Source organism: Talpa occidentalis, unplaced genomic scaffold (genome assembly GCF_014898055.3).
Source record: "Talpa occidentalis isolate TD23 unplaced genomic scaffold, MPIMG_talOcc4v2.1 talOcc4.3, whole genome shotgun sequence".
Classification (NCBI taxonomy): domain Eukaryota; kingdom Metazoa; phylum Chordata; class Mammalia; order Eulipotyphla; family Talpidae; genus Talpa; species Talpa occidentalis.
In genome coordinates this window covers 7,582,767-7,608,496 of record NW_023603184.1, presented here as the reverse complement: position 1 = coordinate 7,608,496, position 25,730 = coordinate 7,582,767, and the positions used below count along the sequence as shown (strand labels likewise).

General features: G+C 39.1%; 1 protein-coding gene across 2 annotated transcripts in view; it reads left to right on the top strand.

Annotated features, from left to right (window-relative positions):
* Nucleotides 1-25,730, top strand: part of TTC17 (tetratricopeptide repeat domain 17) — an 89,114-nt gene that overhangs the window by 207 nt on the left and 63,177 nt on the right. For both annotated transcript variants that reach the window (XM_037522433.2, XM_037522432.2), the window contains exons 2-5: nt 19,862-19,951; nt 23,496-23,665; nt 24,086-24,197; nt 24,428-24,559. In XM_037522433.2, the coding sequence (XP_037378330.1) occupies nt 19,862-19,951; nt 23,496-23,665; nt 24,086-24,197; nt 24,428-24,559 (504 nt within the window). The remainder of the gene's footprint in view (nt 1-19,861; nt 19,952-23,495; nt 23,666-24,085; nt 24,198-24,427; nt 24,560-25,730) is intronic.

Below are 25,730 nucleotides of genomic sequence, written 5' to 3'. Positions count from 1 at the left end.
AGGGCGCCCCGATCTGCCCCGCGCCCACCCGCGCCCCGGGGGGTCCCCCGGCCGGGTCCCTGGCTGTTTGGCTCCGCGCGATCCCGCCCCCAGCCCCCTTCCCCTCCCGGTCCCGGCGTCGCGGCCTGGGCGACCCCGGCGCCGCCCCCTCCCCTCGGGCCCCCTGGCCCTCATCTGCGCCGCCCGCAAGTTCTCTACCTTCCACCCTTGGGGCCGCGCGCCGCGCGCAGAGGGTCGCCCGGCGGCGGGGGGTCGGGCCTTGGGGATAGTTTCTCCTGCTCGGGCTGTGGAAACCCCACATTCGGGCTGTGGGAACCCCACATTCATTATCCCTGCCTCTGGTGCCTCTCGGGCCCACGCGTCCCCAGCCCTCCCCGAGCAAGTAGAAAGCAGGTGGCAGTGCCGGGGGTGCGCGAGTTCCAGGGCGGTGACAGATTCGGCACCTCCAGGCTGTGGGTCATTTAATGCCGCTTGCCCTCGCCTCCCCTCCTACAAGCTGACACTCGTGTCGGGCTGGGGTGCTTTCAGTTTGTACCGTTACTCAGGTCCACAGGGGCTCTTTAGAGACAGCACACACCCTCCTTCCCAAGGAGCGCTTGCAGATGCCTCTGTGGCGTTGCCTGCATCTTTTTCAGCTGTGACCGCCCTGGTTTCCCAGTGTACTTTGCATTGTTTCTGTAACTAGTTCCTGTGACCCAGCCCCGCAGAGAGGATGTGCGATTTCCTGGATCCTTGTATTCTTGGATGTCTCAACTAATTCCTCAGAGAGAGACTGCTTTTCTTATATAACTTTATGATTGCCTGCGCTGTGTGAATGCTGCTGATGCCAGAAGGATACGTGTGTGTTCTACAAAATTTGGCAGCTGGCATGACTTTCCACACCTGAGAGCAGTTCTGAAAAGTCTGGAAACCTGTGAAAAGTGAAGTGTGTGCTGCAGGAAGGTTAGCCCATTGATCGCAGATGAGTTAACCACTGTGAAACTACCTGGACCTTTAGATTGTATGTAAGGCAGGGTCCTAGGAAGCTAATTAATGCAAGGTTTACTTGGATGTGAGATTCAAATTGAGATTTGCCATGTGATGACAAATCTTATCTCAGGTATGAGTGAGGTTAACAAACATAGTTTTAAAATCAGCATTGGTATTGGTGAATCATTACTAGTATGTGAGGAAGGATTGACCTTCTCTTGAGTGGCATTTTTTCTCTCTCTAATTTACCTTAGGAAAAAATTCCTTTTCATGGTCATACCAGATGAAATGTAACATATGTGTTGTGTATATTTCTGAAACCCTAGAAACATTGCAAGTTCTACTTAAGATTGGAATCTTAGGTGAGTCGTGGTAGCATCCACCCTTCTTTCGTTTCCTGAAGATCTTCTCCCTGAGGCCTTGTGAAGGGAGACATGGAATTAAGTCACTCCTGCTGCAATTTGGGAACCTTTCTCCCATTGGCTCTTCTGCAATATTGTTTTTGGCCACAGCTATTTATACTCTGTGACATTGACTTCTCCTTCCCATTTATGTGTCCTGCCACTCAGATGAGAAAGTTGCCCATCTGAAAAGTGAAAGCTGGTAGAAATGTATTATTTATATGCTGAACATTGCAATAGGAAAGTAGAATCTTCTTTGCTTTTTGTTTCTTGACTAATTTCTTCCTTTTGCACATTAGAGATACATATGTGTGTATGTGTGATGGGAAAGGTAGAGGTTACTGGTAATGTAACAGGGTGGTCCCCAGGAAAGGGGGAAGTCCCCTCTCCCTGTCCTATAACAGTAATATGCCTCAGGAAGGGAGAAAGCTGAAGAATCTTCAGGATCGTTGCCAAGTTACCCCTGCTGTAAGTAGTTAGGCTTAAAGTTAGGAAAGCAAGATTTTTTTTTTCCACATGCCTTTTTAAATGACCTTTATCAGTGAATTGGCCATATTTTGCTATGTAACCTTTATAATGATAAGGTCAGGAAAGCACAAAATATTATACCAGAAGAAATAAAGTTGGTGTCTCTGGTGTGATGATAAGCAGCTAGGGAAGGGAAGTTGGAAAATCTGAGAAAAGCCACACATGTGCCTGCATTACCCATGCCGGCTTCGGGTACTTCCTTTGCACGTCCCCTGCCTTAACTAGAAGCATGCCTGCCATGTTTTCAGACTGTTCACTGAGCTGCTGCCACTGAACTCCCAGGACTATGGCCAGGGGATCCTGGCGCTGGGATGAAGGGATGCTCCAGTCACTAAGTTCCGGAACTTCCCCATAGTGCTGATGGGATCTGCCAAAAAAGATTCCCCTCCTCCTTTTCACCTCTGTGCTTTTCTCCCCCCTTGGCATACTTCTGGCCCTCTGGAAACGAGTGACTGCTCTCTCGCTTTATTCAGGAAAGGGGGGATCTTAACTTGGGTCCTTGTACTTGAGGAATGGGCTGTAATACTCTGCTTCATAGAAGGACCTACAGTGTAATCAGGTCAGTGGGTCTTTTGGTTGACTTCATTATAAAGAGTAGGCTTCAAAAACAGTATTTTTTTTTCTGTTTTATTTTGATGTTCTTTTTGATTAATTACTATAATGGCACCATCTTTTTTTCTTTAATCAAAAGTGTCCAGCAGGGCCTCCCCGGTGACGCAGTGGTTGAGCACTGGGTTGCGAAGCAGCCCGCAGCTTCTGCAGCACCGGTTCGATCCCTGGCTGCTCCCCGGCCACCGGAGGAGGGTCCCACATGGTGCGCAGACCTCTCCTGCCGCCCGCTGCTCCCCTCAGCAGTGTACTTTGGTCCTTCTGCCTGCTCTGCTCCCTGCTCCGGCTCTGGTGAATTCTCTCGCCCTCCCGCGCTTCTGACTGTACCCAGTGCTTGTATAAATAAATAAATAAATAAATCTTTTAAAGAAAAAAAAGTTTCCAGCAGTTCACTGGCATGGACTTGTTAAATAAAGTTTTGTGAGTTAGCCTAGGTGCCTAACCACCTCATATCATGTGCTTTCTCTGAAAAACAAATTTATGTTCCTGTTCTAAATTATCAGATGAACTTTTGAAACATTCCCATTTATTATTTATAGACTTAATTAAGCAGAATTCTAGTACCTGGTTCATAGCTTGTACTTCTACTACTTGGTTCATAGCTCTGGTTAGTGTCCTTCTTCATAAGTAGAGATCTCAAAAGTTTAAACTCTAATAGCATTAAAACATTTATTTTCTTGACTGCTGTTCCCCTCATCTATCTTAGAACTATAGACTATTACATTTGGAAGAGAGAAAGTCACCCAGAGTCACACGGGCACACAGTAAACATGCATTTATCTGCAGCCACCTGCGAGTGAGCACTTTGTGCTCAGTGAGCTTGAAGTGTTTTTCCCCCTCACATAGCACAGATGGAGGAATAGAAAGAAAAATAAAGGAAAAATGGGGCTAAATAAGTAAATTTCTTCTCTTCTCCACTTTGCATATATGGTAACTTCGGAATGGGAGTGTGTGGACCGGGCAGGGTCCCAAGCAGGTGTGAGTTCATGTGGGGACTACCCATCATTTTTCCTCCTCAGGTAAACGCCTTTAGATACAGATCCTTTTCACTGCTCAGAACAAATGATGTTTCCGGCAAAACTGGTTGCCTGAAGCCTGGCCACTTTGGCAAAGATCTGTTTGATAAGTGACTAATTCAGCAACTATGACTAAGGAATGATACCACATGTATTTGGACCCACAGGATAAATATTTATCTTTTGTTTTTTAAAGGAAGGGGTGATTTACTTTAGTTTGGTGTTTGGTGAGACGGTTCATCTGAGCGAGAGTATCTATATGTGTCATGAAGCAGACACCTTTATTTCAATGTTTTCAACATCTTTTCATCCCATAGCGCTGTGTGTGTGATTGTATGTGTCAGAGATTGCCCTAGATGGGAGGGCTCATGGTGGTTATTCACTTACTCACTAAGTACCTGTTAAATTTTTGCAGTTGGTCCTAGCTGTTGGCATCCAAGTGATTCCCATTTCAGCCTCCCTTTTTAGCTATCTCCCACTATTGTGATTATACCCAGATACTAACTTTGTTTATCTTGTAGAGAGGTAATATAGGAGCTTGGGAATGTAGGGAATTTCTAACTTTAAATCTTTCCCCAGTTTTTTATTGAGTAAATATTTAGTGACTGCCTAATTTCATCAACTCACTCTGCTTTGATGGTATGTTCTTTTCCACTGGATATTATGATGTGAAATTCTTGTTTTCCCTGGGGTGGGGGAGCAGTGACGGGTGAGTGGAGTACAGCTCCTTCTTAGCCTTTTTTTTTCTTTTTGGTGAGGAGGATTCATTTTCCTGTACTCATCTAGATCAGTAGTTCTCTAGCTTTATTTTGCACACAAATAATCTGGGGAGTGGGTTTGCTTCCCTAAACGCAGATTCCTAGGCCTTTCAGACTCTCTGATTCAGTGGGTTGATGGACCCAAGAGTCTCCAAACTCTCAGGAGATTATAATGCAGGTGGTTCACAGGTCATTCTGAAAAACTCAGCTTTAGATGTTGCTCTTCCTCCAGCTTCTGTGCCCATCTTTTCTTTTTACTCTCTGCCAAGGGCATTCTGACCCTTTTTCAGTATTTAAGTTACCATATAGATGCTAAGAATATCCACATTTCTTTCTGCAACTCAAAATTTTTCTCCAGAGTTTCAGTTTTTCTCCAGAGATTCAAGACCTCGATATTACCTTAATTTCATGTGACTGTTCTCTAGGTACTTCAGGTGCATAATGACTAAGTCTAAACTTATTTTTACCCTACACTGTATCATGCCCTGTTTTCCCAAATTTATTAAGATGCCACTATTCAATATTCACCTATTTTCTCATGTCAGGTATGTAGATGTCGTCTTTAATCCTATCTCTCCCTGCTTCCCTCAGATCTTTCAGTTTTACTTTCTAATTATAGCTTATTTTTTTTTCCCATAGCTACTACCATTACTCTAATGCAGCCATCTAATTATTGGCACAGCTTCCTAACTGTTTCCCCTGCCTCTAGTCTCGTGTGGCTTTTTTTTTTTTTTAAAGATTTATTTATTTATTTATTTATACAAGCACTGGGTACAGTCAGAAGTGCGGGAGGGTGAGAGAATTCACCAGAGCCAGAGCGGGGAACAGAACAGGCAGAAGGACCGAAACACACTGCCAAGGGGAGCAGCGGGCGGCAGGAGAGGTCTGCGCGCCATGTGGGACCCTCACCCTGCGGCCGGGGATCAAACCTGCGCTGCAGAGGCTGCGGGCAGCTTCGCAGCCCAGCGCCCAACCACTGCGCCATTGGGGAGGCCGTTGTCTGGCTTCTAATCCATTCTCTGTGGTGTAATTAAAGTAATCTTGCAACCTTCTTTGATTTGTTTGAATGAAAATTTTGAACCAGTCCATGACATTGTAAAAATAAATGTCTAACATTACAAAAGTAGTTAAAGAAAGAAAGTGAAGTTTTCCCACCTCTACCCAGTCTCAATCCCCAAAGAAAACTGTCTTTAGCAATTTGATGCATATCCCCGGATATGGTCCAAATGTTTTGCCATGTCTGTGATCTGGCTGTCTCTTCTCTCTAGCTCTGTCTCTGCTCATGCTTGAATCCCCCGTCCTCACCACAAATATACACACATATGATACTTAATTTTTGTCTACGTCTCTAAATATGTGCTCATTTACTTTGGGGCCTTTGCACATTTTGTTCTTACTGAATTGCCCCAATTTGGTTAACTCATATTCTCTACAACTTAAACATCACTTTCTCAGGGAAGTTTCTATTATGACCAGACTTTTTCTCTGGTTCCTTATGAAGGCATTTGCCATACCATTCGTGTCTGTTCACTAGATTACTACATGCTCCCTGAAGGGCGTATGACTGTCTCCTCTTCTCTAAGATTCCAGTATCTCTCACATTCCTAATCACATAGGCTACAGTACTTATCTGTGGAATAGATGATAAAGTGTGAGAAGTGGTTCCTGGCTTTTAGGAGTTTACCTTGTCTGAATGAAACCTTATAGTACTCAATAGTGAGATAGTCATCTGGAGACTAACCAAAAGGAAGCCTCACACTTCCAGAAGATCTTTCAAGTTCTGAGTAGCCCCTGGGTGAATCAGCCCTTAGACCTTCAGGAAAGGTGAAAGGGCCATGATTTCAGAGATTACTCTTGCCTCTCTGCTGTAGTCAGGTTGTATATATGAGGGAAGTCATCCTCTTTGTTGCAAATGTTATGTTTAAAGGTCACCTTTATTGCACAGACATCAAAAAGTGTGAGAAGCAACGATGGTCAAGAAAAAATGACTTCAAAGAATCCGAAGGGCAGAGGTGAAATAGATGAACAATGGCGCCTGCACTGTTGTAGAGGGGTTAGGGTCAGCTGTGAGGTTCAGCAGATGTTGGGAATTAGAAGAAACACTAGTAGAAATGAACAACAGGTACTTTGACAGGCCAACACCTCAGGTCAAAAATTAGAACAGCTTTCCACTCTAACCATATGGGGGGCTAGGTTTGTGCTCCCTACACTTTTTGCTTCTGATGAAAAAAAAAATGTTTTTGATAGCAAAAGCAAAGGCAAATGGGACTTCCTCTGTTGTGTGGCTCTGTTGTAGTCAAACACCTTGAAAGAGTTGTTTGTGCTCACTGAGTCTCCCACATTGGACCTCTTTTAAATTCACTCCAATCAGTCCTTTGTCCCCACAGCTGTTGTCAAGATACCCAGGCCCTCCCATATGTCATTTTCAGTTCTCAGTTCTCAGGCACCTTGTTTCACCTCTTAGCACCCTAGCATTTGTCCTCAGACCTCTTTGAACTATTTTTTACATAACTTCCTGGACATACTCTCCTGGTTTTTCTTCTAGATCCCTATGATTCGTTTAGTTTTGGTGTCAGCATTATGCTCCTGACAGGAGTCAGGAAGTGTTTCCTCCTTTTTGATCTTGTTGAAGAGTTTGAGAAAGATGCCTCTGTCTGGTTTTCTTTGAATGGTAGATTAACCAGCGAGGTCATCTGGTCCTGGACTTTGGTTTTTGGTTTTTTGATTATGGTTCTAAGGTCTGGACTTGTGATAGGGCTGTTCATACTTTCTGTTTCCTCATGACTCAGAAGGTTGAGTCCTGAGGGATAGGGTATGATTCAAGGTGTTTGTCCATTTCATCCAGGTTGTCCAGTTTGTTAGCATACAGATGTTCAGAATAGCCTCGATGATCCTCTGTATTTCTATGACATTTGTCCTAATGTCTCCTTTGTCATTTCTGATTGCATGTATTTGAATTTTTTCTCTTATTTTCTTAATAAGTCTGACCAAAGGGTTTGTTGATTTTGTTGATTTTTTTCAAAAAGCCAGCTCTTCAGTTCATTGATCTTTTGTATTGCTCTTTATTTTTTGTTTTATTTACATTCTTATTTTTATTATTTGCTCTCTTGTACTGACTTTGGATGTTTGTTCTTCTTGTAGTTTCTTTTAGATATAAGGTTAGATTATTTTTGAGGTGGGAGTGTATTGCTATAAACTTCCCTCTTAGTACTACTTTGTTGCATTCCAAAGATTCTAGTATCTGGTAATATCCCTGTCATTCCTCCCCAGATACATTTTGGTTTCTTCAGTGACCCAATTTCTCTTCTTGTAGTTGCTTTCTGACTTCTTCTCATTGTGGTTAGAAAAATTGCTTGTTATGATTTCAATCTTAAATTTATTTAGATTTTTTTGTATCCCAACATGAGATCTGAATGTTCATTTGCACTTGAGAAAAATGTATGTACTATTGCTTTGGGATGTTCAGTAGTTCTGTATGTATATCACTGTAATGCCCATGTGGTCTAATATATCACTTAAGACTGATGTTTCCTAACTTCCGTCTGTAGGATTTATCTGTTGATGTAAGTGGGGTGTTAATGCCCCCTCCTACTGTTGTGTCAGTCATTTTCTCTTTAGATCCATTTATATTTTTTATATATATTTTGGTGCTATGTTGGGTGCATATGTATTGATGATTGTTATAGCTTCCTGATGGATATCTTCTTTATCATTATATAATGTCCTTTTTAAAAAAAAAATTAAAGTCTTATTTTAAAGTCTGATTTGTCTGATATGAGTATACTCACACTTTTCAATTCCACTGACAAGTCATGAAACAAACCCAAATGCCCTTCAGTAGATAAATGGGTAGAGAAATTGTGGCACATATTCTCAAAGGAGTATTACACAGCTGTGAAGAAAATGTTTGCCAATTTAATTATAATGTGTCTTGGCGTGGGTCTCTATGAGTTCCTCATTTAGAACTCTCTGGGCTTCTTGTATCTGGATGTCTGCTTCTTTCTGCAGAATAAAGAAGTTTTTCCATGATTATGTCCTCCAATGATTTTTCTGGCATATGTGTACATGCACATGCATGCACGCACATGCGTGCTCTCTCTCTCTCTCTTTCTCCTTCTGGGACCCCTATAATGTGAATATTCCCAGTGGTCTCTTAGGGTGTTGTTCGTTTTATAACTTCTTCTTCCACTTTTCTACTCTTATCTTGTTGAATTCTATTGCTTTGTCTTCTAACTCACTTACTTGTTTTTGCATTTTGGCCAGGCCATTGCTGGGCTCCTCTATTATATAACGAAAACAGTTTAATGTTTGAGTTCCACTGGGTACTTTATCAAATTTTTTTTATTATCTCATGTTGTCATCATACAGCTGCAGTAAGATGTGGGTATTGATCTCTGTCTTAAAGAAATGTAGGTTAAATGTAGTTTAAACTCCTTGCCCAGGACCATGCAGTAGGAAATGGCAGATTGTGTACTCAGGCTCAGATCTGATTCTAAACTCTGCTCTCTTTTCTCTAGTGCTAAACATTGCTATCAATATGAGAATATTTTTATAGACTTACCAAGATTTAAATTTTTATTCTTAAAGTCCTTTAAATTTTTCACATAAGACTATAAAATATGGGGTCTCTCTGGTGGCGCAAGGGTTAAGCACAGCACTGTGAAGCAATCCACAGCCTCTGCAGCATGAGTTCACTCCCCAGCCCGCCAGGGAGCAGCCCACATGGTGAGGCAGACCTCTCCTGACTCACCTACTGCTCCTCTCAGCAGTGTACTTCGGTCAGTCTGCCTGTTCTGTTCCCCACTCTGGTGAATCTTCTCACCCCCTGCATATCTGGCCTGTACCCCAGTTCTTGTATGCATAAAATAAATCTTTAAAAAAAAAAGACTATAAAATGCACGGTCATTACTGAAAAAAATGTTAAGCTACTTTGTATGTTTTAAAATCAAAAGTGTTGTAACTACCCACAGTCGTCCTCCTTAACAGGAATCATTTAGAGTTACTTGTGTATTACTCCAAAACATTTCTATGCATTTGCAAACTTAGATTTTTTTTTTAGAACACACAACACACAACTAGAATCATTTGTTTCATCACTAACTTTCAATCACTAACACTAGACAACTGCATGTCAGAAAAAGCTACACCCTTCTCCTTTAAGACTGCACAATATTCGGTGAATTTATTTAACCACTTCCGTCATGATGGATATATGGATAGTTTCCCGGTCTTTACCATCATGAATGTTGTAGTGGATAAACATGCTTGTATATTTATCTTTGCATGTTTCTGTGTATCTGTAAGATGACTTCTTTGGAAAGGAATTGCCTGGTTCTAAGAAAGCATTATATTTCATTTTCTTAGTGCCAAATTGTCCTTTTAAAGGACTGCATCAGGAGTGTTTGAAAATGCCAAACAGTGTTTGGAATATGTAAAACCATGATTAATCATCCAGTTCTGGTGAAAGACTGTTCATTCCATCTTTTGCCACTAGCTAGTGTTGGAAACATCAGTGGAAGTATGTAACCTTCAGTTTAGTGTTGTCTTCATAGAAAACTCAACTTTTGTTATTAATGTTTATTTCACACTGGTGGGATTGCAGTAAAAGCTGTAGTCAAGCTGATCTTTTTTTTTTTTTATAGAGGCATGTTTATTTATTTATTTATTTGTTTGTTTGTTTGTTTTTGTTTATACATGCACTGGGTACAGTCAGAAGTGCGGGAGAGTGAGAGAATTCACCAGAGCCAGAGCGGGAAGCAGAGCAGGCAGAAGGACCGAAGTACACTGCTGAGGGGAGCAGCGGGCGGCAGGAGAGGTCTGCGCGCCATGTGGGACCCTCGCTGGTGGCCGGGGAGCAGCCGGGGATCGAACCGGCGCCGCCGAGGCCGCGGGCAGCTTCGCAACCCAGTGCTCAACCGCTGCGCCACCGGGGAGGCCCCCAAGCTGATCTTTTTTTGTCCTCCACAGTTGATACTAGTACTGTTTTGATGAGTAATCAAGTTAAACTTTATTCAGTTGTCTCTTTTTTATTTTATTTTTTATTTATTTATTAATTAATTTTTTCTGCTCCAGGGTCTCTTAATGTCTCTTTTCTCTTTTCTTTTTTTTTTTTTTTAAGATTTATTTATTTATTTATACAAGCACTGGGCACAGTCAGAAGCACGGGAGGGTGACAGAATTCACCAGAGCCAGAGCGGGGAGCAGAGCAGGCAGAAGGACCGAAGTACACTGCTGAGGGGAGCAGCGGGCTGCAGGAGAGGTCTGCGTGCCATGTGGGACCCTCCTCCGGTGGCCGGGGAACAGCCAGGGATCGAACTGGCTCTGCAGAGGCTGCGGGCAGCTTCGCAACCCAGCGTTCAACCACTGCGCCACCGGGGAGGCCCAGTTGTCTCTTTTAAATCAACAATTTCCAGCATGAAATAATCGAGTAAATTTCTGGCTGTTGAGCCTGTCATCACCTAAGTAATGATAAAGTTGCTAAGGTTCATTTTCTAGCACTGATTTTAGTGTCTCTTTTCCAATATATGATTAACAAATCTACATTAGCTTTGGCTGCCATAACAAAATACCATAAACTAGGTAGCTTATGCAACAGAAGTTTATTTTCTCGTAGTTCTAGAGGCTGAAGTCCAAGATCAGAGTGCCAGCATGGCTGGGTTCTGGCGAGGACTATCTTTCTGGCTGGCAGATAACTGCAGTGTGCTGTGTCCTTGTGTGGCAGAGAAGCAAAATCAGGTTCTCTGGTATCTCCTCTTATTATAGACACTAATGTCATCATGAGGGCCCCAACTTCATGACATCTCTTAAACCTAATTATCTCCCAAAGACCCTGTTCTCATTACCATCACATTGGGGGTTAGGACTTAACATATTGTGGCAGGATGGCCAAAGAGCAGGTTTTCTATGACCCAAACAGACAGGTAAAGGAGGGTCTTGGAGCCCTCGGTGGCTTTTTCAGGGTTTTATTGGGTGGGATTTAACAGGTACATGGCAGGCAAGGGTACCTGGGGGCCAGCCCCCGGTGAATCTTCACTTTTTACTGGGCTCTCTCGCATTCTCTCGTGGTCTCGTTCTTTCTTTTCTGCTCTCTCATTCTCTGCTGGTTCTCCTTCTGGGTTTCTTTTTGTTCTCTTCTGCTGATGCCCCCCCTTATAAGCCCAGTCTCAGCCCAGGTGAACCAACCTACAGATGCCCACACTCTACTCCAGGTGCCCCCTCAGGCATGCATTCAGAACCACAGGGATCCATCATCAATCCTAATGGTGGGTGTGCAGAAAAGCCTGACAATCTTTTACTCTACACATATGCATTTTGGTGAGACATGGTTTAGTCCAGAGCACCCATTTAACTAAAAATCTAAGCTCATACCTGTTTTATTCATCACTATTATGCCTGGGACCTTGTGGGTGCTATTAGTTTTCTGTTGCTACTATAAAAATAACCACAAACTTAGTAGTTTAAAACAACTTAAATTTTGTAAGGTACAAGTCCAGACTATAATTTACTAGGCTAAAAGGTTCTGGAGGTTGTGGGGAAGAGACTTTTGCAGTTTCTGGAAGCTGCCCACATTCCTTGACTTTCTCTCCTTATATTTTCTTTTTTAAGATTTATTTTTTATTTTTACAAGAGCTGGGGGTACAGTCAGAGGCGCGGGAGGTGAGAGGATTCACCAGAGACAGAGTGGGGAGCAGAACAGGCAAACGGACCGAAAGCACTGCTAAGGGGAGCAGCGGGCACAACAGGAGAGGTCTGCTGCACCATGTGGATATCTCCCTGGCCGGTCAGGATAGAACCCGCACTGCAGAGGCTGCGGACAGCTTCACAGCGCTGCACTCAACCCGCTGCCACCCGGGAGGCCCTCTCGTATTTTCAAAGCCAACAACCTTGTATCTCTCTGACCTTTCTTCTTTGGTCGTAGCTCTCCCTGTGGCCTCTATATTCCACTTTTAAAAATTCTTATGACTACACTGGATTCACCCAGATAATATAGATTATCCTCTACATCTTAACTTAGATCATTTTAATAATAACTTTAACTGCATCAGTTACCTTTATTCCTTTTTTGCCATGTAACCCAATAAATTCCCAGACTCTGAGGATTACGACATGGACATCTTTGTTACATCATTATTATGTGTTCAATAAATATTCACTATTGAAATGAGTGTCACTTCTGAGTTACATGCAAAACATCTCTAACTATACAACTAGACTATTCTAAATATATTTACAAAACAATTTCAGTATACAAATGAGAAATATCCATGATTCTTGATCCAGCATTTCATTTTCTTTCCTTGTAAAATTGTAAATGGTCTACTTTATTCATTGTTCTTTCCATATTTTCTGGTGACATAAATCAGAAAATATAGATGAGGCAAAAGGGGCCTGCTGTGTGGTGACAGATGGAAACTGGAATTCTGGTGGCAAATAGATGTATATATACATCTATATATATATATATAGATATATATATACGCTTATATAATGTTATAAACCAATACTACTTAGAAACCACCATTTATAAAATATCATATATAGACTGTCAGATGGATTTGAAAATGGGAAGTAAGACTTTTATAAGTACAAAAAAGAAACACACAGAGCCAACAAAGAGTTTAAATTTTACGCAGTCTTTTTGGTGGGGTCCTAAGAGTGTATGGATCGTTGTTAGGAATTTAAGTTGACTCAGTTATTCTGGATAAAAGCTATCAAAAAAACATATAAGTACGATCCCTTTTACCTAATAATTCTCTTTCTAGGAAGGAAATAATTACAAAACTACCCGAGAAATGTAAGTGTAAGGATATTCATCACACTGTTGTTTAAGAGAGAGAATAATTAAAAACCAAAATTTTGGGGGCCTGACCTGGTGGCGCAGCGGTTGAGTGCTGGGCTGCGAGGCTGCCCGCAGCCTCTGCGGCGCTGGTTGGTTCCCCGGTTTCCGGGCCGCCGGAGAGGGTCCCACAAAAAAAAAAAAAAAAAAAAAATTGGTTAGTAAGAATCTAGGTAAGCAACTTTAATATATTAGCCACTAAGTATGACCATTTAATTTTCTATTTTCTAGGGAAGAAGACTGGTAAAATTTAGAGTAAAGAATGGAGAAGGAAAAGATACATTGTAGTAGATGTATTATCCTCCCATTTTTATAAAATATACGTGTGTGGAAGTTATCTTAAAATAAGCCATGTGTCTAACAATAGATATTTCTGACAATGAGATTTCAAGTAATTTTTATTTCATATTGTCTGTGTTTCAGCGTTTATATTTAACTTAAAAAGCAGAAAAGATTTTTTAGGTTGAACTTTGTTAGAATTAAGTACCCTAAGGACAGAAGGCTAACTTTGCCTATGATACCGTGAGCAACTTAAGTGCTCAGAAGTAACCACTGCTAATTGCAGGCTTGGGTAGTTATGTAATTTGAAGAATGAACAGTTTAAAAGGAACTTTCAACTGCAGTGTTGGAAATAGTCCCTGTCTAGAACAAGTACAGCTTCATAGGGAAGGAATGATAATTTCATTCATTTGAATATCAGGTTGCTTCATTTGGTGTGGTTCTAAGCTGGTACTTATGTGATAGTGTTTTGTTTTTTTTTTATAGAGTTAGAATTTGAAAATTATAAGGAACTTTAAAAGTCATTAGGGTGGGTTCCCTCTGATTATAGATGAGGAAATGAAGCCCAGGCACAGTAGGAAATTTGCTTAAGGTCACACAGACCTTCAGGGACTTGCTTTTTCCTGATTCCTGGTGCAGCCACTCACATTCTTTCCAGATAGTCATCAGTGAATGATAAAGCCATAGGGGGTGGAGATATCTAATAAAAAGGACAACACACACCTTTTTTTTTTTCCTTAGGACAACACACACCTTTATCAAACAACATTACCTGAAAGCATAGTTTAAGTACTGATTATAGAACAAATACAAAAAAAAAATTATTTGAAAGACATACAGTAACTAAATGATGTAATAAATGTTTAAAGTGTATAAAGCACTCTGGGAGCTGAAGAGAAGGATGACTTCACAAAAGAAATGTTTTTTTAGCCAGTCATTTGGAAAAAGCATAAGGATAGAAATGCATTCCAAGGAGAGGAGTTAACATGTGCAAAGGGCCAGAGACTTAACACAAGGAGAAGATATTCTAGGTAGAGAGCCTAAGAAAATTAGATACTTAGAAATAGCATCAGGACTTTCTGTATTGACAGTTTTCACTGGAATGTTGGACAAATTCTAAGTGCTGTGAATGCAGTTTAATCCAGGTTTCAATCTAACCAGGATAGGTTTTTCTCTGTCTTCATTTCTCTGCTGCTTTATCACCATTCTCAGGCCCTCTGTGGATGGATGCAGGATGGCTAGCCCCCAATAGCTCAAATTAAAGTTCTGGATTAGAGTCTCTTTAGTAGCAACTGACCACTTGGTTACTGCATCTTGGAAATAATCACATGACCAAGGGGAAGGGACCCACTGATGATGGTGTCTCAGGTGGAGGCTGATGCAAACATGTCAATGCTCTTGCCCCCAAAAGGGAATTGCAGAACCTGGATAGTAAATATCACAAATACCCACTATGTGGGACCATTTCAGATGGAGGTGAAATTTTAGTTACTTTGAAAATTCTTCTTTATGTTTTCCATCATATCGTCTCAGTATTTCAATAATCTAAAATTTTGAATAAAAGATTTCAAATACTCTGTCCCTAGTTTCTAACTTGGGGGTATTTTTTAAATGAGCATAGCCGCTCTCCTGCCCACCTGTGACAATGCAGGTGACTCTCTTTTTCTTTCCCCTTTTCCTAATAAACCTGTCCTTTTAAAATGTGACCTTGCCTGCCTGTATTTGTGTAAACACCTTTGTCTCCTGGGGAAACTCTGTGCCACTGAAGGGGAACTCTGGTGAAACTTTTCTCAGAGGTAACCCAAGGACCCCGCTTTCTGAACCCGGTACCTCTCCAAAATGACATCATTAGTGACGGGGTAGTAATTGAAATCTTCACGTGTTAAGGAGGAGATTTTGGTAATAGAAACTGTATTTACAATAAAAATTTGGAGCATAGTTGAGGAAAAAAATTAGTATTTGCTGAACTCACTTTTTATTTTTGTCTTCTGTATGCTCTTCTAAAAGAAACTGTCATAGTTTCCAAAATGGTTGTACCCTTTTACATTCTCATAAAGACTGTGTGGAAAGTTCTAGTCTCTTCATGTCCTTGCCAAAACTTGGTGTGATATGGGAACAGAGACCACAGACATTTTTTACATTCCATCTTTGATTCCTTTCCTTAACTCCCCTAGATTTTGTTTCTATTTTTCAATAAAATATTAACTATTCATGGGGAAAACTAAAATATGAAAATGAGCACAGTATAATATCATTTTCAAACTGCTGTTGGGAGAGGAGTGAGTTCCTCATTAATTTTCTGTATTCATTTGAATATCATTTACAAATATTCAGCTTATGTGAAGAATAAGCCAAATGTGAGGGCAGAATTAATGTTACAATAGAAATATTCAATTTCCCATCATAAAGAACCATTGGAAAGTGATTCAAATCATTGGAAAGTGCTTTTATAGAACTCAAAAATGTTTATACCCTTAGGTTGGTAAAGTTTAAAATGTTCACCCTGTATCTGATTTGGCAGTAAAATAATTACCCATATGTAGTGACATTTCTATCTGTTATGTGAATTTACTGATTTCACAGAGATCGGGCTCAGGGTTAGATATATAAATATTAATAATATCTTGCCAAATTAGAGACATCAGTAAATGAAATATATGAAAATGAACTTGATATATTTACTGCTGTTATATATAGATACATGCATTTATATTATATATTCAAAGGAAAGAGAAATTAATATATATATATGGTTTTTCATTTTCTTTATTAAAACAAATTGCTGCAGTCACAGTGAAATTTTACCTGGAACTCTTAGAGAATCATTCAATATAATAGAATTCATATAGCTAATTTCCAAATACCAGGTCAGTTTTTCCCTGCAGTATAAATTTCCCTTATCTTCTGTTATTGACAATAACTCCACCTTTCTTTCTGACTCCGGTCATTGTAAGCATCATTTACTGGGTTAGGTAGGAGTGGGAAATGCAGGGTTATTTGCCTCTTATGAAAAAACCATAAAGTTCTCTGTGATCTTGTGTATGTGTTTTGTCCTTTTAACCTACCTCTCTCTAATTCCTGTCACTCTTTGCTCTTCAAAATGTTAGACTCTGAAGGCATAGTACCACTCCTTTTCACACTACATGAGCTTCAAATTTGCCCTTGCTGGACCTGGTTCACAGACAATCAATCTTTATTGGTTGAATGAATGCTTTGCAGTGTTTGCAAAGTTGTCAAACATACCCTCTTTCCTAGTTCTCTGAGGAGGAGAGGTATTCTACAGGAAAGAAATTCAAGCTGCTAAGCATTTACTAAAGGTAATTACCATAAAGTCTTAAAATTGAAGAACTGGAAGCTACCTCAATAAAAAAATATATGTCAGGTTGCAACAGGGTGGTTCCCAGGAAAGGGGGAGGTTCCCTGCCCCACCCAAGGGAGGGTGGAGCTGAGCAGGAAGAGGAGAAGCTGCAGAAGAGACTGAGGAAGGAAGGAAGCAGGATGGAGCCAGGAGACCTGGAGGAGGCGCATGGAGCCTAGAGACACGTGAAGAAACTGCGCTTGTCTTTTGGTCGTGGACTAGGTGACACAGATGTGGGTGAGACCCGTGGGGAGGTGACAATGGAAGCTTTTATCTTGATGTTGATTTTGCTCTTTTCCTTCCGGGCTTGTCTGGTTGTTTGTGACCCTTTTCTGTGGGTCCCCACTGGAAGATGTTTTAGACTTGTGGCAGGCTTTGGGGCCTTGCTCTGGGCCGACCCCATATGGATGGACTTTTACCCACGAGGGGACGGGTAACTTTGGGTGCTTCATTTAGAAATTAGACTCTTTGCCTTACCTGTATTGTTTCCTAGCTTTATTAAAGTTCCTTCCCATTAAAGTCTCATGTGTTTTGTGTTGATGCGGCGGATGGCAGAACCCATTTAGAATAGGCAGGTTTGCGGGGTTTGGGCTGCCCCTCTCCCTGTCCTATAACAAGGTTATGATCTTCTGTAACCAACACTTACCTGGCACAGATCTCTGCCATTTGCTGCCACATCAGAAAGAAAGCACGCAGCTGTCAGTAGACTCCCTTCCTTCTGTTAATAATTTTACCTTTATATCTCCTCTAGCTGCTGTTTCTTTGTTGAACTATGTGTCAAGGAAATGAAACGTACTTTTTCACAATTGAATGTTGGCCAACCCTTTGCTATTCAAATACAATAAAGCCCCAGTTATCTAGTATCTTTTAAATCTAAAACTAAAATTACACATAAATATTCTTCTACTGTAAATCTTCATTTGTCTCTTTGATTCCTCTTACAGTTCTCCAAATATCAGTCAGGTAAACAGACTGGTTAAGTATTTTGAATGGGCGTGTCATACTCTTAGATTCCTCCTTCCCTAACTTTTCCCTTAAAGCCTTATTTAATTAAAACTACTTGCACAGTAGTTATGTACTGAATAGCTGCCTCTTGAGATCTGGATGAAGTTGCATGGGAAGCATACTCACTTGGCCTCCTTTATGTAGAGCTCTTCCACACCCTGGCCACCAGCTGTGGCTTTTACATTTTCACTTGCAAAATTTTATGTGCTCTAATATGTCACAAATAATATGTCATATTGTTATTTAAAAAAAGAGATTGGTGGGCATTGAAGTTAAATCAGTTCATGTTCAATCCATTATGGTAGTTTTCCCTGCCCAACTGTTGGAAATAAGGGCAAATACTATGAAAAGAGAAGCAAAATGTTCCCTCTCTTATTGAGATAAACCTAGCATTTTACTTGTATGTCGGCCTTTGCTAGGTTTGATTGTTTGATAGTAGAGATATATATAATCTGGGGTGGTTAGGTGGTCAAGTAGAAGCCTTGCAATATTATATTTTTAGAGCCTTTTAAATTCAGAGTCCACTTTTAATGACAGTTTTATAGTAAAGGTAATTGCAATATATGGATGGAAGTTACTCAGGACCAGCATCTATTTTTTTCTCTAGCACGTCTGAGATGGTAGAATAAAAAAAGGCAGATAAATTGTCCCTGTAGTCACTCACTACTGTCCATTTGCTAAGATGGATATTATGAAAGCAACCATCCAAGTTTATTTCATGTTTTTCTTACTCTTTTTAAAGTTTTAAAAAGAATAGGTTATCATATTCTCCAGGGAATAAGCAAAGCTATCTTCTGCACTTAAAGGGCCAGTTCTAAAATCAGCTAATTGATGTCATTTTCTTAGAAATTACAAAAAGACAGTTTCTTCTCACAGGAAATTCCTGAAGGACTGATATGTAACTTGACAGTCTAACATTGTGGAATAGCAGGAACTTTGCATCCCATAGGTATCATGGCTACTGTCTTTGATTTTTCTGAAAATCAAAAGCCATAGGTACATGTGTATATATGTGTATATTGTTTTTTCCTTACTATAAATGTCTTTTGTGTACATCATAAACAGTTTAAAAACCTACAAGTGTATAAAGTTAAAGCATGAATGCGCCTCTCTTAATCCCACTTCCCAAAAAACCACCATTCTTAGTTTTGTGTATATTCAGATGTATTTCTCTATATCTATAAAAATCTATACATGTGATTTTTAAATAAAAAGTCATAGTATGCTTATTATTCTTTATTGTTTTTAATTTATACATTGTGGACATCTTTTCATGACAGTAAATCTAGTTTTTCTGTATCCTACTCGTTTGGACAATGGGTGTTACTATTCCCTCAATGACAGACTTAATTTCTGATTTCTTTTGTAGCTTAAAGTGTTATACTGAGCATCCTTGTATATATGTCTTTGCCAACTGCTTGAGAATGTCGATAGGAGAGTCTCCTAGAGTTATATTACTGGATAAAATATGTGCACTTTTAATATTTTGATAGATATTGTCAAAGGACCCTCCAAACAGTAAGAACAAATTTGTAAGCCTGCTTGCCTCCAGCTCGAGGGTTTATTTTTCTTACAGTTTCAATAACAGTTACTTGTTTATGATACAGTGAACATGAATTGTAAATAATACCTATCAAGGTTTTTTATGTTATCTTTGATATATGGCTTCTACAAATAGCCTTCAAAAATAGGTGCTTCTAGTATTTCCCTTCCTAGCTTCTTATGCTATCAAGACAAGGCAATCCTTTTTCACTATTATTACAGGTATGAAATATCTTTTAAGGAATTTACTTTATCATTTGTTGCCCAAAAAATACTTCTCTTCTTGACTATTTCTTTTAATATCATACAGTCATAAAATCTGCTTCAAAAGCTTGCTGTCGAGCTGGAGTTAAGGGATAGCTATTGAACCTGGCATTCTCTTTGCTGAAATATTCGTGGTCAATTCTGAAATACCCTTTTGAGTTTTATTGAACACCTAGCACTGATTATAATGGTGATTGAACAATAATTTAAAGCATATTAAAGTAAACTTTAGCAAGCCAAACAAATGTTACTATACCTGACCTTTATTCTTCCTTGCTTGCTTGCTGTGCTTGCAGGTGGATTCACCAATGAACTTGAAACATCCCCATGACTTAGTTATTTTAATGAGACAAGAAACAACAGTTAACTACCTCAAAGAATTGGAGGTGAGGCAACTTGGCATGTGAAGGGTATTGTATTTGAAGAAAAAATTAAAGAATGTTGTTTCTTAAGCCTGATTCTTCTGACTTTCATAGGAATATACTACTTTTAGATTATGTTTTGTAAAATAACATTTTATCATAGTGACATCTGAGAGACAGAGTATTCTAACCTGGGGCTTATGCCTGATCCTTGACTCATTTTATCTGTGAACAAAATGTGTAAGTTTTTCCATAAAGCATGAAAAAGGAAGAATCTTTAAGGATATTCTTGTCAGCAAAGTTTGAGTAAATTTTGAAATGGAAGAATGGCTTTAATACCCTATAAAAATGTCATTTTTGTTATTTCCCCAGTATTAAAACTAAGATCATGTTACAATTGAGGTGAAGAGCATTAATGACTTTGTACCTTGAACACTTTAAATTTATTAATACTAATGCTGAATTTTTTTGTTTATCACCTATTCCTATAGATTGATTTTGCTCAATAACAAACAATACTAGTTATTTGCAGAATTAGGATTTTTCTCTCACAAAATCTCTGAGTAATACTAATTTACAGTGTAAATTGAATCCAAATTTTGATAAATTGTAGAAAAAGTAAATCCGTTTGCAAAATTAGATTTAGAAAATTAATTGGCTGTAAAAGAAGCTTAATAAGAATATGATCAGAATCTTTGAGAGCTGAGAGAAATTATAAAAATCATTCTCACTTTAAATGGCACATATTAAAAAAACTAGCAACAACAAATGTTGGCGAGGGTGTGGAGAAAAAGGAACTCTTCTGCACTGTTGGTGGGAGTGCAAACTGGTCCAACCACTATGGAGAGCTGTGTGGAGATTTCTGGACCTACTAAACATAGAGCTTCCATATGATCCAGCAATTCCACTCCTAGGTATTTACCCAAAGGACACAGAAACATCAACTCCAAAGAGCACCTGCACCCCCATGTTTACAGCAGCACTGTTTACAATAGCTAAACTTTGGAAACAGCCCAAATGCCCAAAAATAGATGACTGGATCAAGAAGATGTGGTACATATATACCATGGAATATTACTCAGCATTCAAAAAAGATTAACACATGCAATTTGCAGCAACATGGATGGCGCTGGAAGGGATCATGCTCAGCAAAATAAGCCAAAAAGAAAAAGAAAAATACCGGATGGTCTCACTCATAGCAGGAATCTAGAAAACTTAAATAAGGGACCAGGAAAATGAATAACTATAAGAAAGTGAAAATCAAAATCAACAAAAAACTATGAACCAGAGACACTTTTTGGGGGTGGGGGCGGGAGGGGAGGGATTGGGGTCAGAATGGGGGGATTGCAATTGTATGGGGAATATAAAAATAAAATTTATTAATTTTAAATAAATAAATAAATAAATAAAAAATCGTTCTCACTTTAGAAGCAAGGGAACAATTAGACCTAAAGACAGTGAATTGCCTAATTATGCAAAACAAGTTGTGACAGAACCAAAGGCCTTATCTCTTGTCTAAGAAGATAACCTACCTGCTAAGCCAGGTAACTATTCATTTTCTAGTTACATAAAAAAATCTAAATGTCTTGGTTACTTTAGGCTGCTATAACAAAATATTGCATAATAGATAACTTCTAAACAGGCAAGTCTCATGGCCAAATCATGAGTCTTAGAGCCATGTAATATGGAGGAGGGGAGACAAATTATTGGAAACATAATTTAGTAACATCCCAGTAATCTTCATGGCATGAGGGAATAATGGTCATACTATATGTCACTCCAATATACATGTCATGACAGAGGCACCATCTGGAATGGTGTCATTCCTAGTATCTGAAAATGCATCCCTCCAGAAGAATCAGACAGCACCTCTCATATTATGTTGGCCAAAGCAAGTTATATTGACCACATATAAGTGAAACAGGAACAATAATGTATAATCCTCTCTCATGGAAGAGCAGTAAAATAGTAGTAATAGAGTTTGCTTCAATAATTTTAACAAGTTAACATCTTTTTCCCTTCAGATTGGCATACCTTGAATGGTGTGACAAAACCAAATGTTGCAAGTCTGTGGGGATATGGGTATTAACCAAATCTGTTGGTAGCATTCTAGTTATAAATTCTTTGAAGAGTAAATTGGCAGAGTCTAAAGAAAATAGAAAATATGCCTACCTTACAATCCCATACTTTTAACCCTGCTGGACCTTTTACACATATGCACAGGAAATACAAGATTGTTGAAGCACTGATGGTAGCAAAAAATAAAAACTTTTAAGCAACCTAAAGGTTTATAGGAAATGGGTAAATGCTTTTTTATACATCCTTTAAATGTGATCAATGTAGAGCTAAACCAACCGCTGTAAATACATCTCAAAAACATTACTTTTTTTAAATACATAGAATGTTGGGCCTCCCTGGTGACGCAGGCAATTGAGCACAGTGCTGTGAAGCTGTCTGCAGCCTCTGCAGTGCCGGTTCGATCCCCATCAGCCGCGGAGCAAACCACATGGCGTGGCAGACCTCTCCTGTCTCACCTGCTGCACCCCTCAGCAGTGTATTTCTTCCATCTGCCTGTTCTGTTCCCTGCTTTGTCTCTGGTGAATCCTCTCACCCTCCCTCACATCTGGCCTGTACCCCAGTTCTTATAGAAATAAATAAATCTTTAAAAAAAAATACATGGAATATTATGGGGATTACACCTGAGAGGAACAATGATATAAAAATATATATATATATAAAAGAAAAATATATAGAATGTTACAGTATGATACTATTTATATAAAATTTTAAAACTTGAAAAACAGTACTGTATGTTTATTACTGTATGTTTATTATGTGTATATGTGTGTAATTATTTAAAGTATTATTTTAAGAGAAAAAGTATAATATTTTATAAAAATGTACACAGAAGTGATGCATAAACAAAGCCAGGATAGTGGTAATTCTGGGAAAGGAGATGAGGGATCTTGAAAGCAGTGAAGAGGGTCTTTAACTTATTTTTTTTTCCTTTTAAAAAAAATTGGAAGTTGAGTATGCCAAAATGTCATAATATGGTATCATAGAGATGGATGGCAGAAATAAAGTATTTATGTAGTAGTTCCTCTATACGCTTGAAAAAAAGGTTACTAGTGGCAGGAATTCACCTGGCATGCAGGGCACTAGTGGAGATTATTCCAGGCAGCAGCAGCAGCATGCTGATCGTCTGGAAGGACTGAGATATGATGTGTTTGGACAGTTCAAGGTAGGGTTAGTCACTGAATCATTTGATTTTGGGGAACAGAGATGATAAATGCAACTTTATAGGTAGCCAGCCATCCTATTATGAAGGCCCTCATGTGCTGATATTATAAATGTCACATTCTGTTACTTTCTGTATGTGGATACCATTTTAGAGAACCTTTTACTTATGTCAACTAAGTTAACTGTGCATATATCAGAATCCTTGTCTTCCTTCACAAGGAGTCCATAAATTCTTCAACATTCATGTAATTCTTTTTTATCTTATGTGGTATCTAGACTGTTAGAAAATCTATTGAAAATAAGAAAATGCTTATTTTCTTTTGAACAGAAGCAATTAGTTGCTCAAAAAATTCATATAGAAGAGAATGAGGACAGAGATACAGGGCTGGAGCAGAGACATAATAAGGAGGATCCAGACTGCATCAAAGCCAAGGTGCCCTTAGGGGACCTGGACCTGTACGATGGCACATATATAACTTTGGAAAGCAAAGATATCAGGTAAAAAAAATCTTTCCAAAAATAAAATTTTACTTTCCTGAGCAGATCTTTCTCAAATCAATAAAAAATTATTCCTTTAATGATAGTATTAATCACAGATGAGTTTACTAGAATCCAAAAGTTTAAAATATATACTAATGTGGAACAGTGTTGTTTTAACATTTTTAGAAGAAATTTTGCAGAATCATATCAGCTTTTTAAAAGTCTAGATCTTAATGTTCTGTAAACTACTACTATTTTCTGTTTTGATTTATCTCCTTTAATTTGAACTTCCAAAATATTTGACACTAACAACAGCTATGTGGAAGGTATGAATGTCGATTAATATTAGTGATAAAGTTGACAATATAGTTCAATTCGGGATAAATTTGACATTTTTTACCTTTCATTCATTTATTTCTTTCTGCTCCTTGATTTTAGTCCTGAAGATTATATAGACACAGAATCTCCTGTCCCTCCAGATCCTGAGCAACCCGACTGTACTAAAATTTTAGAACTTCCATATAGTATACATGCTTTTCAGCACTTGAGAGTAAGTAGAGATATTTGGGGCCGGGGAGGTGGGGAGGGTTGCATTTTTTTTTTTTTTATTTTACCTCTTGTTTATAAATACTCTTTTTCCTCTCCTTCCTAACAGCTTTATAATTTTACAAGCATGTATTAAAATTCTTTCAAGGTAGATACTATAAGATATCAAATTATTCATGCTCTTTTTGTCTCACAATCTCCTTTTCTGTGTGTTTTTCATTTTGTCCTCCTCAGGGTGTACAAGAGAGAATTAATCTTTCTGCACCTTTATTACCTAAAGAAGATCCGATTTTCACGTATTTATCTAAGCGATTAGGAAGGAGTATAGATGACATAGGTCACCTCATTCATGAAGGCCTACAGAAGGTACGTCACCCGTGACTTCACAAGCCAGGAGCCTGTGTCAACAGAGGGTATTTTTCTCTCAGAAAATATCTGCCAGCTTGTTTCTATGTAGAGAGTGATTTTTAAATCATGATTCCATTAACACACACTAAATAGTTCAAAGCGGGAGAAACATTTGATAGATCAGTTCCCTTTACCAGGAGGGGAGGCCAAAGATTTTTATTTGAAGTAATTCATGAAAAAAAGTGTAAACTAATGTAAACAAGGTTTATAGTTTAGATGATATATTCTTAGTATGAAAGGAAATTCAGTGTTAATGTCTTTGTTTTATCTACACAATATAGGTTATTGTTGTCTGGACAAGGAAAAGAATCACTACCAACAATAAAATCTTGAAGGGAATTTCTACTTTTCAAAATGAAATAGGGAATTATATAACAGGACCCAGGAAATTTAAGTTTTGGGGTTTTTTTTTGCTTTTCTCTGTGCCTAAGGAGTATCATAAAATGCAAGGTAGTTTCTAAACAGTATTATAGTATTAAGTTAAATGTATAATTGGAATATTTGTTTATTTATTTATTTATTTTAATTCTTTTTATTTTATTTTATTTTTTTAAAGATTCATTTTTATTTATTTATACAAGCACTGGGTACAGTCAGAAGTGTGGGAGGGTGAGAGAATTCACCAGAGCCAGAGCGGGAAACAGAACAGGCAGAAGGACCGGAACACACTGCCAAGGGGAGCAGCGGGCGGCAGGAGAGGTCTGCGTGCCATGTGGGATCCTCCTCCGGTGGCCGGGGAGCAGCCGGGGATCAAACCGGCGTTGCAGAGGCTGAGGGCAGCTTCGCAACCCAGCGCTCAACCGCTGCGCCACCGGAGAGGCCCTATAATTATAATATTTATATACAATTTATTCATATATAATGTAATAGATTTATATGGTCAATAAAATGTGTGATTGCTTTTGTAGCTAATTTATCATCTTCATCTTGTTTTTCTGAAGGCAATGTAAAACATTGCATCCCCAGAACTTAATGAGTAGTAAGGGAAAACTGACCTGGTATTTAAAATATCCTTCAGAGAATGGTTCATTGAAAATAGATCATAGTGGTAACTGCTCCCTAGAAAACTAAAATTGAGGGTAGTTGGGTGACTACTTTCGACAGCGCAGTTGGGGTTTTCCTCTTGGAA